This window comes from Streptopelia decaocto, assembly GCF_964273445.1.
Source record: "Streptopelia decaocto genome assembly, chromosome: 1".
In the NCBI taxonomy this organism is placed as follows: domain Eukaryota; kingdom Metazoa; phylum Chordata; class Aves; order Columbiformes; family Columbidae; genus Streptopelia; species Streptopelia decaocto.
The window spans coordinates 71,435,083-71,450,365 of NC_138663.1; the positions used below are offsets into that span (position 1 = coordinate 71,435,083).

Consider the following 15,283-nt stretch of genomic DNA (forward strand, 5'->3'; position numbering starts at 1 on the left):
GAGACTGTAGTTTCAAATACTCTCTCTAGGTGTTCGTCATACACAGCAGAGGGGGGAACTTCTCGGGAGTGTATTTATTGTATGGGAGAGTCCACTGTGCAGTTGGCCTCAAAGTTGAATATTTTGTTCTACAGGCTTTCAAGACCTCATCTGATTCATGTTTGTGTGTTGTTTGTTTTTTTTTTTCCCCCCTTTTTACAGGCTCTTAGTCCACTGTAAAGCTGATGGGTGGGAGCAAAGGTAAAGAATGATGTAATGCGGCGGCAGCCAGAAAGCATCTTTTGTTTGAATTGTGAAATGGCTACTCCATAGTCATCTCCCGATGAATCAGATGTGAGGGGCTGCTTTGTGGAAGGGGACCCTTTGTAACGGCACATCCACTGGAAGCAGGAGGGGACATTTCGCTTGAAGAGCTCTTTCTGAAAATGGGTTTAACTTTTCCTTTGCCAGTCACTACCAGCATGACCTCATACACTTCTAGTACAATGGCGTGGCTAAGCCTTTGAGTACACAGCCATTACATCATCGCAGCAAATTGGAGAGGGAGGTGGTAAAAGAGGCCTTATTGTTGTCATGGCCGATGAGATGATCAGGACTCAACTCATTGTTGCCGAGAAGTTGGTGGCTTTGCTGGAGAGTGGTACGGAAAAATTGCTGCTGATTGATAGCCGCCCCTTTGTGGAATACAATACGTCCCACGTCTTGGACGCCATCAACATCAACTGCTCCAAGCTTATGAAGCGGAGGCTGCAGCAGGACAAAGTTTTGATTACAGAGCTCATTCAGCATTCAGCAAAACACAAGGTAAGGGTCATTTTCCCCTTTTATTCCTCGTACTTGTTTAAAGGAGTGCCTGGAAAGCAACTTGTAATAATTTTTCTTTAGGTATTTCATTAAAAAAACCCCAAAACTAGGGGACTGAGTTTTGCTGAGCTCTTACCTGATCTAAGAGGCGATGGGTTACTACTGAGTTTATCTTTGCGATTCTTTGTAGCCCTGAGTGACAGAGTAATGGGGAGGGATTTAGAAATTACTTGGAAAGAATGCTCTCAGGGTTCTTGTATGTCTTGCAAAGCACAGTCCCTTAAATGTCTGTAATTAAGGCAGGAAACATTCTCCATCTAAACTTTGAAGGATTCTTTGGGGTCTGTGGCAGCAGGGATTGCTTAGCAAGTGGTCATACAATTTGTGAAGAAACTGGAGCTCTGTCAATCCTGGCTCCTACTTGCTGTTTAAAATATTTTTCATGTTAGTAATTTGATATATTTTTTATTTAATAGTGTTGGTACTTAAACAAAATAGCTAAGCTGCTTAAACTTAAGTTGTATCTATGTGTGTTCCAGTTTGTTTTTTAATCCATTGGTACTTCTTTCAAATGTTTTGGTTACAAAAGTAATCCATTACATTCTTGTTTTGACATGTTAAAAACTGAAGCCTTTTATTACTATTATTATTATTACTATCTAAGCATAATTTATACATCAATTTGTATAGATGGCTAGATTTAAGGTTTCTATTGTTTATACCCAAAAAAAAATCCGGATGCAGAAGCTAAGGTAAGACTTTCTTTTAAAAAGCTTAGTTTTCAAACAAACCAGCCAACCTAGCTGAAGGTATTACGCTGCATTCTATGAGCAGCATAAAATTACCTAATGGCAGAAATGTACAGAATATGCTTCAACTTGGAGCAAATGATCAGTTTATGAACTCTCATATGAATTAAATCTGGTTAGACATATTTAAGTGTAAAATAAAAAACGTTTTGTGTACGGCTGCATAAGAAATCTATATGTCTGAACTGTTGCATAGCCCTGTGGGCTGTTGCATGTGGGAGCCCTGATGCAGGTGATAATGTGGTGCTTTTAATCATCTTCTTCCTTCCTATCTTATTCTGAATTACTTGTGTTTCAGATTGAAATTGACTGCAAGCAGGAAGTGGTGGTGTATGACCAAAGCTCTAAAGATGTGACCTCTCTCTCATCCGACTGCTTTCTTACTGTGCTCCTGGGCAAACTGGAGAAGAACTTCAGCTCTGTGTATCTGCTTTCAGGTATGATGTGCCAAGAAAAAAACCAACACACTTGAGTAAGGAGAAGAAAGGAAATGCTATTGTTACAGTGGATGTATACACAATTTTGCAACAGTGCTGGTATAAACTTTAGTTATAGCTCAGCGTTTTCTGTGGTTATTCATGCATATAGTGACACTCATTATACATATACTGCTTAAAATTTGCATCTTGCAGGGGATATATTACACGATTAGTGCGATGTAAATGGCAGTTGATCAGTGCAGGGCATTTAGATGCATGTGTCTGCTACCTTAGGGTAAAAATAGTAAAAGGATTGTGCTTCCCTGGTCTCTTAAAGTATTGTATGTGCTAGGAGGAAATTCTCTTCCTTGCTGAATTGGTAATTACTACAATAGAATAATAGAAATTATTTTCCAGAGTTAATGGAGATTATTTTGTGTGACTTTATTACACACTCCTTAGCTCCCTAAGTGGTAGTATTCTATTTATGTCTTCTTCCTCACCCCCACCTTTCCTGCCTGCCCCCCACCCTTTTTTTTTTTCCTAATCCTAGGTCAAAACATCCACAGAAATTCAAGTCCTTATAATACAGGATTTGTTAGTGTTAATGTGCGCTTGTGTTATTTTTGCCATGGAACAGTAGACCCAGTGTTTACAAGAAGGAGTAAGGAGGGGCACGAAGCAGATCCAGGGCTGAAAGAAGAGGGGAAAAGGAAGACACGTAGGAAATCCATTGCAGTGACTCGATCAATGATCGTGAAGTGTGTACACTTAGTCTCCGAGAAATGTTGGAACTACAGTCAGAGACTGAATAATGATGAGGAAAAAAACTCGGGAGAGATGCTTCCTCTTAGCAAGGAGGTTTCACTGAGGTTTGTAGTGACTTCAGATCAAAGCGATAGGGAGGTGGTAGTGTTACTGAGATAACTTTTCCCAAACTATTTTGAAAGTGGAGGAAATGAATAATTTCTGCATTCGAACAGGTGCATTTGCTGCTCATGTGAACTGTACTTACAGAAAACTGAAGTAGGGTTGTGCTTTGGCTGTGGTTGGTGCTTCTGTTTTCTTTGCCCTCTTGGTAAGAATTACACCTGTGGGTTAGATTAAGTAATTCTTCTTCCATATGAGCCACCAAGTGAATGTGTGGTGTCCAGGCACAGTAAATACTTAATGTAAGAGCACTGAAATATGTGGTTATTACTGCCTTAAATTTAAAACTGTTGTTTGAAAAATAGGCCAGTCTAGAAGCAGTTCATGTCTCTTAAGAAATCTTTTTATTGTTTGAATACCAAACTCTGCTCATCGGTCCTGAGATTTTTTGATAACCAGAAGCGTATTACAGCTCCGTACAGCAATACAGACTATTCACAACTTAATTTCCATGGTGGAAGGAGACACAGCTGTCTAATAACTATGAATTAGACCTCATGGCAGGGAGGGTTTGGGGGGGGGGAATCCTTAATAAGGCCAAGCAGAGGAGAGTATGGCAAATCTGCCCTTCCTTCTGCTCTCCCTCTGTAGATCAGTTGTGTGAGACAGGGCTTTGATTCTTCTTTTTCTGCTGCTGTACCTCATGGAGGAGGTGGTCAGAGTGTCTCCATCCTCTGACTTGCCAATGGCTCCTATAGGAATGGGCAGTACCAGGAAGGGAATGCTCCATAGCTCCCCAGTGAGTAGTCTGGACAAATATCAGTTGCTTGTATCTTAATGATACTGTGAGAAATGGTTTTGCTTTGGTTTGTTTATATATAAATTATTTCTAGCTCGTGGTAGTTGTCTGTTCAAGATGAAAAATGCAACATAAACCACATGCAAGTTATTAGTGCACTTTAGGTAGCTGAGGTGAATTTAGCCACGTGCAGCTGGTAAGGATTAGTTTGCGTGTTAAACGGAGATAAAGGGAATCTAATGTGTTAAAACCCTCCTCACAGAAAGAAGGATTTATATTTTAGTATGTCAAATATATTTCTTTTCACAAAGTTTGAGAATTTAATCTTATTTTTGGTTATATAGCTAGTGATGGGGTTATTTACGAATGCAGAAACAACTGATGGCTTTAAAACTAGCAGTAGAGGAGTATAAGAGCAAAAGGGAAATGTAAGCAAAGTGTTTACAGGTAAGCGCTTATTTCAGGAAATACACTCAACTAAGATCAATCCGTAGTAACGTAATTAATGTCAGCCCTATTCCTTCAGCTCTCTAGCAGTTCCTTCTCTTATAAAGAGTTTGCTCTGCCTTTAATCCTTACATGCAAAAATACCTTTCACAGTCCTGTTGTTTTCGTCCATCTATTAAAAAGCTAGCTACCTAACAAACACACGCACACAAGAAACCTTGTGGGGTGAGGGAGAAGGTACTAGATTCGGTCTTACAGAAAGTTCCTTGGTGGTTATCGATATGTGGCTCTAGGAAACCAGATAAAATGTGTTGTCTCAGCAAGCTGATGACGAACTCTCATAAATGTTTATGGCCCATAATGAGAGAAGGGGTCAGTGCACTGTGTAAAAAGAAAAACCTTTGGACTTGAGTTTTCCCTGTGCCACTCAATCTGGTTTATTTAAAATAGTGATCTCAAATAAACATTTTGGGGTAGGAAAATATTTTTTGTTGGGATAGAATAAGGAGCAATTAACAAATATCTGAAATTCCTGCATCTGTTCTTCCTGCCTCCCCCCATTACTGAAAACTCAGTAAGGGTTTTTTTAATTTAAGTTGTGCATAAAGGTATGCTCTACCCTGGAGGTTGTTTTTCATTGAAGTAACTAATGTAAAGACCTCAAAGAAATCCTTGCCAATTAATTTAAGCTCTTGATCCTACCTCATAAAATATGTATAATCTGGTGGGGAACATTCTCAGGAATTTAAATATTTGTTTTGGTTCTTAATTTTTAACAGTGCACAAAATACTGAAATGCGAGTACTGATGGCTTAACCCCACTCCCATCATTGCCCCTACTCTGCTGAGTTAAACAAGATTTAGACACAGGGATGTGACTTGATTCCTTCTCTTCCCATATTTTGAGAACTGGATTTACTTTTATGGAGTCCTTTTCCTAGTTACAGTATTTTTATGATGTTTCTGCTTGCCCTGCAGAAACAGTTGAGAGAGACTACCAATTCTTGCTTGATGAATTAGCATTATTAAGGCTGTAAATGCCAAGAATCTTGCTTAAATTCTATTCTACTATACCAATGAAAATGATTAATGTTCTGTATGCCCTGCCCTACTCTTAATCTGGGTTACTCTTACTCATGCGAGCACAGATGTCTTCATGATGGTTGCCTTTCGAATGTTGCCTGTGATGAAGATGAAGCACAGCTTTTTATTTTGTGGGTTTCACTTTATTTTATTTCGTACAGAAGGCTCAGGCTAAACAGAAGGATTTCTGAAAAAAAAAAACCAAAACAGAAACGCCTACCTTTCTGTATTTTCAACCTGACATTAGAAGTTGTAATGGCCTAACACAGAAATGCTGCACCGTCTCTGAACTGAAACCAAAAAGGAGAGTTCTTGTACTCAGGCAGATGTGGAGCAATGCTAAATGTGCAAGAAGGACTAGCTTAACTTCACAGTACAGTAATGCAGGACTATAGAAACAGTTTCACTGAACTCATGAAGGATTTCTTAGTGCTGCAAGACCAGAGTCTATTTCACCAGCAAACCATGAAGGATGTATTTTTCTGTCAGCCGCTGAATTGCCACTTAGACTTGACTGACCTCGGTATTTAGTGCCACTGAGAACAACCAATATGAAAAACTTACATAAAGTACTAGGGCAGGAAGTGTACAGGCTAAAGAGGAGTTAAATATACAGGAAACCTTTTGTGAGCTTCTAGAATTGGCTGTAGAGTTTTAGTCCCCAGTGCCTCCATGCTGAGGTGTAGATCTCTATATCACTATTCCTTTGGAACTGTGCCTCTCATTAAGTAGCATCCACCTGATCTGTAGATGTAACCAGGGTTCTGTCTAGGAAGTTGTACACTTTTCCATTGCTTCATGGTTAGAGATGCTGCCATTCTTCAGTGGATGAAGTCAAGACTACTGGGAAAGAACGACTGGTTTCATGCTCAAGTCAGATGAGAGCTCTCTTGAAAAGGGGTCCATAAAGTTCTTCTGTACTTTCTGCACTGTTATCTGTATCATTCAGGGAATAACTATTACAGAATTACAGATTTTCTTGGTGCCCAGTGTGAAGTCCGCGTCTGACTTGCAGCACCAATGAGCACAGCACCGAGGAGCTGAATGTGGCCCTCCCAAAACTGGGGTTGGACTGTGGGTACAGTCACTACATAAAAAAGTGATGCTGATGGGTAATCGAGGCCCAAGTGGTGAATTGCCTACTAATCTCTGCTACCCTTCTGCTTGCGAAAAATGTCAGCAGTAATGTGATTTAGCAGATTTTGCTTTCACGGGAGCTGTCTGATAAGCTTCTACAGAGCAGAAAGCTACCATGGTAACCAGAAAGACAAATGATTAATTATCAATTAAGTGACGAATGCAGGGAATACATGCAGTGGACAGCGAATGAAGTCATAAGATGAGTGAGCAGAAACCGCAAACAGAATGAGTTCAGTGAGATGGGACAAAGGTCCTGGAAACAAGAGTGAGTGATTACCCAGAGACTGTTGCAAAAAGTATGTTTTTGCGGAAACTTGCCAAATCATTGTTACCCCTACCTGTCCCTCACCTAACCAAGTATGTGTATGAAAAAGAAGACTTGCATGGAGGATGCAAGGAGAAGGAAACAAGGCAGGAACTCTCCTACACTCTTGTTTATGCTGGCATTTTCCTTAAAATATTTGAAATTGGAAGTCCACTTAAAGGAATCCTAGTACAAAAATGCCTGTACATTTACCATTGTGTTGTCTCTACTTGCCTAAGCTGGATGAAGAAAAAAGAACAAAACAAACCCAGTGCGCTCTCCTCACTTTGTCACCAGAAAAACTGTGCCTTGTGGTAGAGGAGGGGGAGATCTCAAGACTATTCTCTTACAGGTAGAACTGGTCATTTCTGTCTCTTGAAGCAACTAGGGCTGCGAGATGGAGCTTTCTTCCCCTCTTCTGCCGTCCCATATGCCAAGTGGAAGGGTACCCAGTATGGACTGAAAAAAAGACATCGACCTGTTGGAGAGGGGCCAGAGGAGGCCACCAAGATGATCAGAGGGCTGGAACAGCTCTGCTGTGAGGACAGGCTGAGAGAGTTGGGGTTGTTCAGCCTGGAGAAGAGAAGGCTCCAGGGAGACCTTATTGCGGCCTTTCAGTACTTAAAAGGGGCCTATAAGAAAGATGGGGACAGATGTTTTAGCAGGGCCTGTTGTGACAGCACAAGGAGTGATGTTTTTAAGCTAAAGGAGGGGAGATTCAGGCTAGACAGGACAAAGAAATATTTTACACTGAGGGTGATGAAACGCTGGGCCAGGTTGCCCAGAGAGGTGGTAGATGCCCCATCCCTGGAGACATTCCAGGCCAGGCTGGACAGGGCTCTGAGCAACCTGATCTGGTTGAAGATGTCCCTGCTCATTGCAGGGGAGCTGGACTAGATGAACTTTGAAGGTTCCTTCCAACCCGAAGTATTCTATGATTCTGTAATATGAGGTAGCTGTGGGTTGTGCCATCTGATAAATTCCTGTCTAACACCATGACATCTTTTAACATATGAATTTGGATATTAGCAACTTCTGGTTGTGGCCGACTGAAGTTCTGGGCATTCCTTGTAAGTCAGTCTTTGCAGAGTGCCTCAAGGAGAAGAGCACACCTTCAAACGGAGGTCATAGATTAAAATAATTGAGTTACCTGTGAGTTCAAATAATTAGAGCAAGAATGAGCTGTTAAATGTCTTGCCAGTGTTTAGAGAAGGAAGGATGGTTGCACAGTGGTGCCAGCTTTTCTGTTGCTGTGGTTGATGCCATTGGAAGCAAGGCTCTAATGGAAGAGGTGAGTGTCTTGCAGAGGGAGGGCAGCATTCCCTAAGTGGTCCCATAGCCCATGGAATATGGCCAGTGTTGGTGGGGAGGAGAGGAGAGCAAGAGAGGACTCTTTGGAGTCTCTCTCTCCATCAACTTTTAACGAGACCAGTACCTTTAGACGCAGCTGGTCCCTGTGAATATCCTGCCACCCTTTTCTACTTAAAATGCAGTTCTGAGTGTTTTCGTTTAGTGTCATGATTGTTTTAAGCACTTGAAGAATTGGAGTAGGGTTTATTACTTTCATATGTGTATCCACTTGCTGTCTTTTGAGAGAGCAAAGTTTGACTAGCGTGGAGCTCTCATAACGTTTCTCAAACCCAAGAATAACTTGTTAAGTTTGCTTTTGTTTTGGATACCTCTGGATCCTCATGAAATTTAATTGACTGAAGTTACAACCAGAGTATCTTTTTTTTTTCTTTCTTTCTTTAAGGGTGGAAAGGGCAAGCATGAGTGTCCAATATGCTTTCTTTACTTGTCGTTAGTCTGACTTTTCCATATGCCACTTGGGTGGGAGGGGGGATCTGACCCCATTCTTGCCCCCAAAGAGCCTTGTTTGCTTAACCTGCCTATTAACCTTGTCTTACCAAAGGCAGAAACCCTCCGGGGCAAGGAACTTCCCTTGCTACTGTGCTTGTAAAACACCTGGCCCTAACGGGACCACTTTCTGAACGCCGCCGTAATAAAAACACCCTCAGCTTTCCCAAACTGTGAGACCTCAGATCCGGTGGAAGGCCCCCCCGTGGCTGATGAGAGGGGATGGGGAAGGGGGTGTCAGCGCTCTGCATGGGGCTGGTGTGATGGAAAATGGCAAGCGTCCCCGCGGAGCCGAGCCGGAACGCGGGAATTGTCACGGCCCATGGAAGTCTGCAGCTCGTTCAAACAGAGTGGAAACACGGTAGATTCATAAAACTTTCGAGTCAGAAAGTTTACAACTTTCCTTCTTTGTGGCAAGGGAAAAATCTATACTGCAGCTTTTAGATAAACATTTTAATGTTCGATGGGAATGTGACTGTGAAAGTGCTGTTAAGTCACAGCATTAAGAGCCTCTGTTCCAACTGGAAGCAAAGTAAATGGTGAAGTTAGTGTTTTGTATATTTTGACTTTGCTCTAGTACTGTTTAAATTTTATTTTTTTTTTTAGCATAGTTTTCAGTAATATTACAGTATGTGCCTGGTGCTAATCAGTATTTACAGTAACAAATTCAACATTGTTATTAGGAGAAGAGAGAAAAAAAAGCTAAACATGAATGTACCCCACTGCATACCTTTGAGTACAGAAGTTTGGTAAGGCTTACTTAAAATTATAAAGTCTAAATATTATGTTGTAAAGGCAGTTGCAAATTTTGCTCATTTTTTATTCTTCTTTTCCTTTATAAAGGGATACAAATATAAAATGTATTAGCATATGGTTATATAAAACTTAGAAATAATTTGTGCCGTTAATGAAGATGCAAATTCTGGATTTAACAAAGGTGGTGGAATCTTTGGCTAAATCCACAAGTTTCAACGTCTCCTTCTTGCAATCCTTTCCTAGTACATGCAAGTTGTCGTTGTTTTTTTGACTTATCACTTGGGTCTCAGACCTTTTCCACTCCCTGCTTTAAAATAATTTGGTTCGACGCTGAGTTAACGCTGACGATCTGGCCTACAATTAGGTATTGTGGGAAAAGGAGGGAAGTTGCTCCTGGTCCGTTTCCAGTAATTCATTGAAGAAAGCTAATTTCTCTCTTTGGTGTTTTCTGAGTGGTCAGAATCCAAAACTGGGGGTCGGGGAGCAGGGTGGAAGGAGAAGCATCTGGTTTGAGTGGCACTTGAGAGAAGCGCCAAAGTTTGCTCTCTTACCACAGTGCATTACCCTTGGGCTTTTCCAGGAGACTCCACGGCTTGTGAAAACCAGACACATTCACTGTCTCTTATTTCTCCATTGGGAGCACAAGACGGGATGGTTCTGTGCATCCTGTGTGAAGCACGCAGAGCTGCAGGGCCAGCTGGGTCTGCGGGGTGTCGTATAAAATGCTTCATGGCTTTTCGTAGCCTGAAGTTTTAGGGAAGCCAAGCTCATAGGAGCTGCCACGTTGTCTGTCTTTCTGCTGTCACCTGCAAGCTTGTTGGTCAGCTTCGATAAGGTTCAACAAAAGAAGTAATTAAATGAAAAAAAAAAAAATAAAAGTTCTTGTAAGCCCTATGGAAATGAGCACAGGTACAGTGCAGAACCTCAAATTAATGTCTCCCACTGAAAAGCAGTTTCAGGTTGGGCTGAGCGGGTTGTGGATTTGCTGGTGTGACCACACAGAGGTGCAGTATGGGCCCCAGCGATGCAAGAAGGGCCCTGTGGAGCTCAGGCTGCAAGAGCTGCCTGAGGATCCACCACGAGGTGGGCACCAGCGGCAGGTGGGAGTCTTCAGTTTCTACAGCCCCCCGAATTACTTGGTTAAAAAACTTTTGCAAAGCATGTTGGCTCAGTGTGAAAATGGAAAGCTGCTCTTCTGGTCCTTAGGATCGGACTCATTATTTGGGGGAGCAGCATGGTACCTTCATCTTGCTCACCAACCTCCTCTCTAGCTCAGCCTCTTCTCCCATCCGTCTTGGCTTTGCTGCCAGGCTTTGTGCATGAAAAGCAATTCCTGGTGTTCTCTGCCAAGCTTTAGCTGACAAGCTTCTAGGAAACATGAAGTGATGGGAACACCTATTTTCTCATCTTTTCCTTCATTCCAAGTTACGTTTCCTGATTACTTTCACAAAGAAGTAGTAAGAAATCCTCCCAGAACAAATGCGCTGTAAGCTTGTTGGTGAAGTTTTATACTGGAAGAATTTGTATGTACACGGAGCTCTTGTCTTTGTAGGAGTTGTCTCCATGCTTGGGAAGTTATATAGAAAAAGCAAGTTGTACCTAACAGGAAGGTCCCTTGTTTTCATGTTTCCCCTTCACTGCAGAGTTGTGGGCACATCAGCTGTTGCACTTTAATTTCACATCCGAGCTTAATCCGCCTCCTCTCTGAAGGGCAGTCAGTCTGTGTTCCTTCCTGCGCATCGTCAGTAGGCACTTGCCTAATTAGCAACAGCAGCTCTCTCTAGATGATTAAGGATAAAACTGCTGGAGCAGATCTCTGCAAACACTTGAGGATGGTAAAGAATAACACAATTGGCTGTTTCAACACTAATTTTAAAAGCAGCTTTGAAGAGATATTAGTATTGCCTCATGATTGATTTTTCTGCGTGTTAGAGACATAGAATTGAGTGCATGTACAAGTTGAGACATAGGATGAGTGTATGAGGGAGCATCTGTGCTATATTCAACATGCACGCAAAGGAAAGGCTTATTAAATGTGTGGATGGGGGAGATGTCACCAAAGCAGGCCTGTTTGACCAACATAACATTTACTAATTCCAACCAGCCAACAGCCCGGTTGCTGTCGTATGTCATGTAAGCATTGGTGAGATGCTCAAGGTGAACCTTGAAAGTTGGTAGGTGAGGAAAATGTCATTCTCCTCTCTTTCCAGCACCCTGCAGAAAAGTATTTGGGGGAGGTGGAGGGCAGGAGAGCGAAGGGGGTGCTGGGCTGGTGGAGTTGTGCAGGGTAGATGCAGATGTTGATCTGCTCAATAAAAGATGAAATGTCACTGGACCAGCCATGGTATCTTGAAGCCAAAGCTGAGTAACCTGTGTTGGTGTGCAGAAGGGATGTGTTGATGTGAATGAAGAACGCTTGCATTTTGAAAACTGAATTTTTAGTAGATTGGTGTTTCAGCTTAAGCTTTTTGCCCTTTCTCATGCCAAATCAGTCTCACAAGCACTTGGCCTTCTATAAAACTTTTAGTTTTTACTTCAGAATTAGTATGTTTCCTGTGAAATAGTCTTTTCTAATTTTGGTTGGTTGCATCTCTGAGTGATTAGAGCCATTTGAAGGAAATAGATCGGAAGGAAGGATGAAGAGAAACCACCGTAACATGGAATGCACATAGGATACATCTACCATTTCCCGCACTGTCCAGTTTTATGTCCTGTTATGGTGTCATTTAACTGGAATGGTTTTCTTGAGCACTGGGCAAAACCCGTAAAATGTTACGTGCACTTCACAGCTCTGTGTTAAGTGTTCAAATCAAGAGCTTAGGGCTTAACTGGCCTTTTGTTTGCAAACCTCTGTGGTTGCTTTACAGAGCTACTGTCCCTGCAAATGGCAGCACGGTGCAGTGCTCCCAGTCTTTTTCCATGTTAAATAGAGATGAGCTGATGTAAATGCTTCTGGTTCTCACTAGTTATTCCTCTGTAGTAATTTAGGGTTTGTCTCTGGTGGTAGTTAAGCTAAGTAGTCATAAGGATCTGGATGAATTCCATTCCATTAATGAAAGGTACCTCTTCCCCAGTCAGTATTTCTCTGGGTATCACTTGTTGCTGCCTGATCACATCTTCTTGCCTCTCCTCTTCCTGCAGCTGTTGAAGGTAGTTGGGAGTTTTAGTTATACAAGGATTTATGCAATTAATCTGTAAGGAAGAGTAACTCTTACTGTGGAAGCTTGCTAAAACTTTTTCATCCCTTCTGGGTTTGGCCCTGTTTTGTTGGCTGAGGAGAGAGCCAAAAGTTCTGATACCAAGATTCCTTTAACGATCATGCCTTTACCACCATAGCCATAGTTAGGAAGTGGTGTCTTAATCAAAGGCAAGTCCATCGCCACTGCTTTGCAGAACCATGGCAATGGGGCAACTGAGTAGGTTACTGGGTCTTGCCAAATTTCTGCTAATGGTTGTGGAGGACTGTAAGCGAGAAAGGCCGGCTGTGCTGTGGAGGCCTCGGAGCTGTCGGGTTGTCTGCCGTGCACACAAGGGCTCGGGCTGCAAAACCAGTGACAGCTTTTGGCACCTTAACGTGTTTTCATAGAAGCTCTTGTGTGAGTCGTAGCCACAAGAAGGGCGCAGAACAAGTCAGCGCTGGAAGCCAGTACAGTACTGCTGTAACGTGCTGCAGCTGGGGGATGCTTGTCCCTTGGTTAAAACAGCAGTTGTTTCACTAGGCTGCTCATTTTAACACACTACCTAAGCAAGAGCTGATTTACCTTGGGGCAGTTAAAGAACTTTGCAGTCTTCTGATGGATCATCTAAAATTAGAGCAGAATTTAACTAATAGATTTTTTTTTAATCTCAGAAACTTGAAGGACAACCGGCTGAACATCACAGTTTACTAGTGTTACTTTCATATCTTTTGCTTTCATGGTGGAAAATATATTAGATGATAGTCTGAAATAATTTATGTCTCATATTGCTTTAATTTGCTCCCATGCTGATGGAAGTCATCATCCCCAAAGATTTTTTTTTTCCCTTCAAACTTGGGTAGGCCCTATTATATGAGTAAGACAGACTTAGAGTACTGGTAGCTACTTGCTACCAGCCAAAGGATACAATGACTTACAGATGTGCACTCATGACAGAAGCAGCTGCCTATTTAAAACTGAAGAAGGAGACGCTTTGTGTTGCTTATCCTGCTCGACCATCAAGGTTTTCAGAGGTAGAGGAACTATTGCGTGAGTGGTGATAGAAGAGTCTTCCATTTAATCCAGCGGTATCAGAAAAAGTGGAGTGAAAAACTTCAAAAGCCTCGTGGAGGGGAAGGGGGGGGGATCTTTTTAAACACAAGCAAAATGTTGTATGTATAATACATAGAAGTTAACTCCATTTCCTTCTTCCTCTCCATAACATGCAAATAGACAAGAAGTGGTTTCATCCTGTTGAGTGTCAAGAGAGCTGTTTCAGCTCAGCTTCGTCATCAGGAATACAGAAAGCCTGTGTGGTTCAGAAGCTATTTAGGAGAGAATATTTTGGAGTTATTTGTCAGTCATCTATTTCCAAGGTCCAGTACATTTATCAACAATTTCCGTGAAACTTTATTAACCCATGACCTGTAGATTTTACTTCTTTTCCCCCACAGTTTCAACATCCTCTTCTGATTGATTTATTATTTGTGGAGACTGGAGTAATGATGGGAGAAAAGGTGTTATTTAGAAACTAGCTCCAGAAGAAAAGTGTATTTTCTTGTATTAAAACAAACTGCACGGTGCTTCCAATAGCTCTGTTCCAACTAAGGTAGGGAGGCAGGGAGATTTAAAGGTGGCATTTCCCTTGATGCAAAGGCCATCCTCAAACTACAGAATCTGAAACTAAACCAGTCCCATTTTTCTCTTAAGGCTCAGTTTTCTATGCTGTATTCCCACCTGTACACTAAATTCACTTTATAAATATTTAAAGGGTTTTTTTTTTTTGTTGAGGACGGTCTGCTTCATTTACAGCAGAAGTGTACAGATAGTCTGAGTCCTTAAAACACTTTTCTCATAAGAGCCTCCTCGTGTAGACTGTGCGTGGACTTCAGCTTTGGGGACTCGTGGGGGCCACAATCTGTGTTAGAAAACAGAGACACATGAAATAAATACCTTTTTTCTACACGTCTTTAGGTGCTGGTTTTGTGGGTTTTTTTTAAATATACCTATCTATATATTTTTTAAAAATAGATATATTCTATAAGTCAATGCAAGCAGATAGGGAGGGGTGCAGTTCCTTACAATAATTTAGGCTCATAATGACACGACAGCTCAGTGACCGTACACATGGATGCTGTTGTTCCAGACCCGTGATACTATGTTTCACACACAGAATCACAGAATGTTAGGGATTGAAAGGAACCACTAGAAGAAGTCATTAGTTTAGCATGATGCATTCAAGAGTGTGTTTAGTTGGTATGAGGGTTTTTTTGGTTGTGGGGGTTTTTTGGAAGCGATTTTTCCACGTGCACTGATCTAGAACGTGTTTTTCCTGTTGTGAGTGCCATGAATGAAAGCCGGATTTGGTGAAAAGCTACTATCTTTCTGAAATGGTTATGGAAGATGGCAGGAAAGACAGATTGATATTTGAAACAAGTCACCAATTCCATGCTTTTTTCAAGTCGGTTCACTACCGATACTAAAACCAGGTTAAAATGCATTCAAAGGAAAGGAGGGTTCACTTGGGAGCGTGTGTAAAGATAGGTAATATAATGTCAGACTTACCTGATTTGAGAGTTTTGTGGTTGTAATTCATGTTGTAAAGATACTGAAGCAACATCTTACTAGGAAAGCGTGAGGAGGAAGAAGAAACATGATTTTGAAGGGATGAATGTCCCAGAGGAAGTGGTGAAGCATATAATCCTGAATCACTTCAAGCTTGCCTTGACAGAGCCCTAAAATAACACTAAAATTCAAAATTGCTCCTTAAAATGACAGAGCATGGATTCTATCTCACAGAATCTCAAGTGTTTTGCGTA

The 15,283-nt window shown here is 41.6% G+C and overlaps 1 protein-coding gene across 3 annotated transcripts in view; it reads left to right on the forward strand.

Annotated features, from left to right (window-relative positions):
• DUSP16 (dual specificity phosphatase 16) overlaps positions 1 to 15,283 on the forward strand; it is a gene marked incomplete at its 3' end in the record, with an annotated part of 68,712 nt that overhangs the window by 37,093 nt on the left and 16,336 nt on the right. For all 3 annotated transcript variants that reach the window (XM_082068655.1, XM_082068657.1, XM_082068656.1), the window contains exons 3-4: positions 202 to 804; positions 1,912 to 2,050. In XM_082068655.1, coding sequence (XP_081924781.1) covers positions 574 to 804; positions 1,912 to 2,050 — 370 coding nt within the window. In that variant the 5' untranslated portion in view covers positions 202 to 573. The remainder of the gene's footprint in view (positions 1 to 201; positions 805 to 1,911; positions 2,051 to 15,283) is intronic.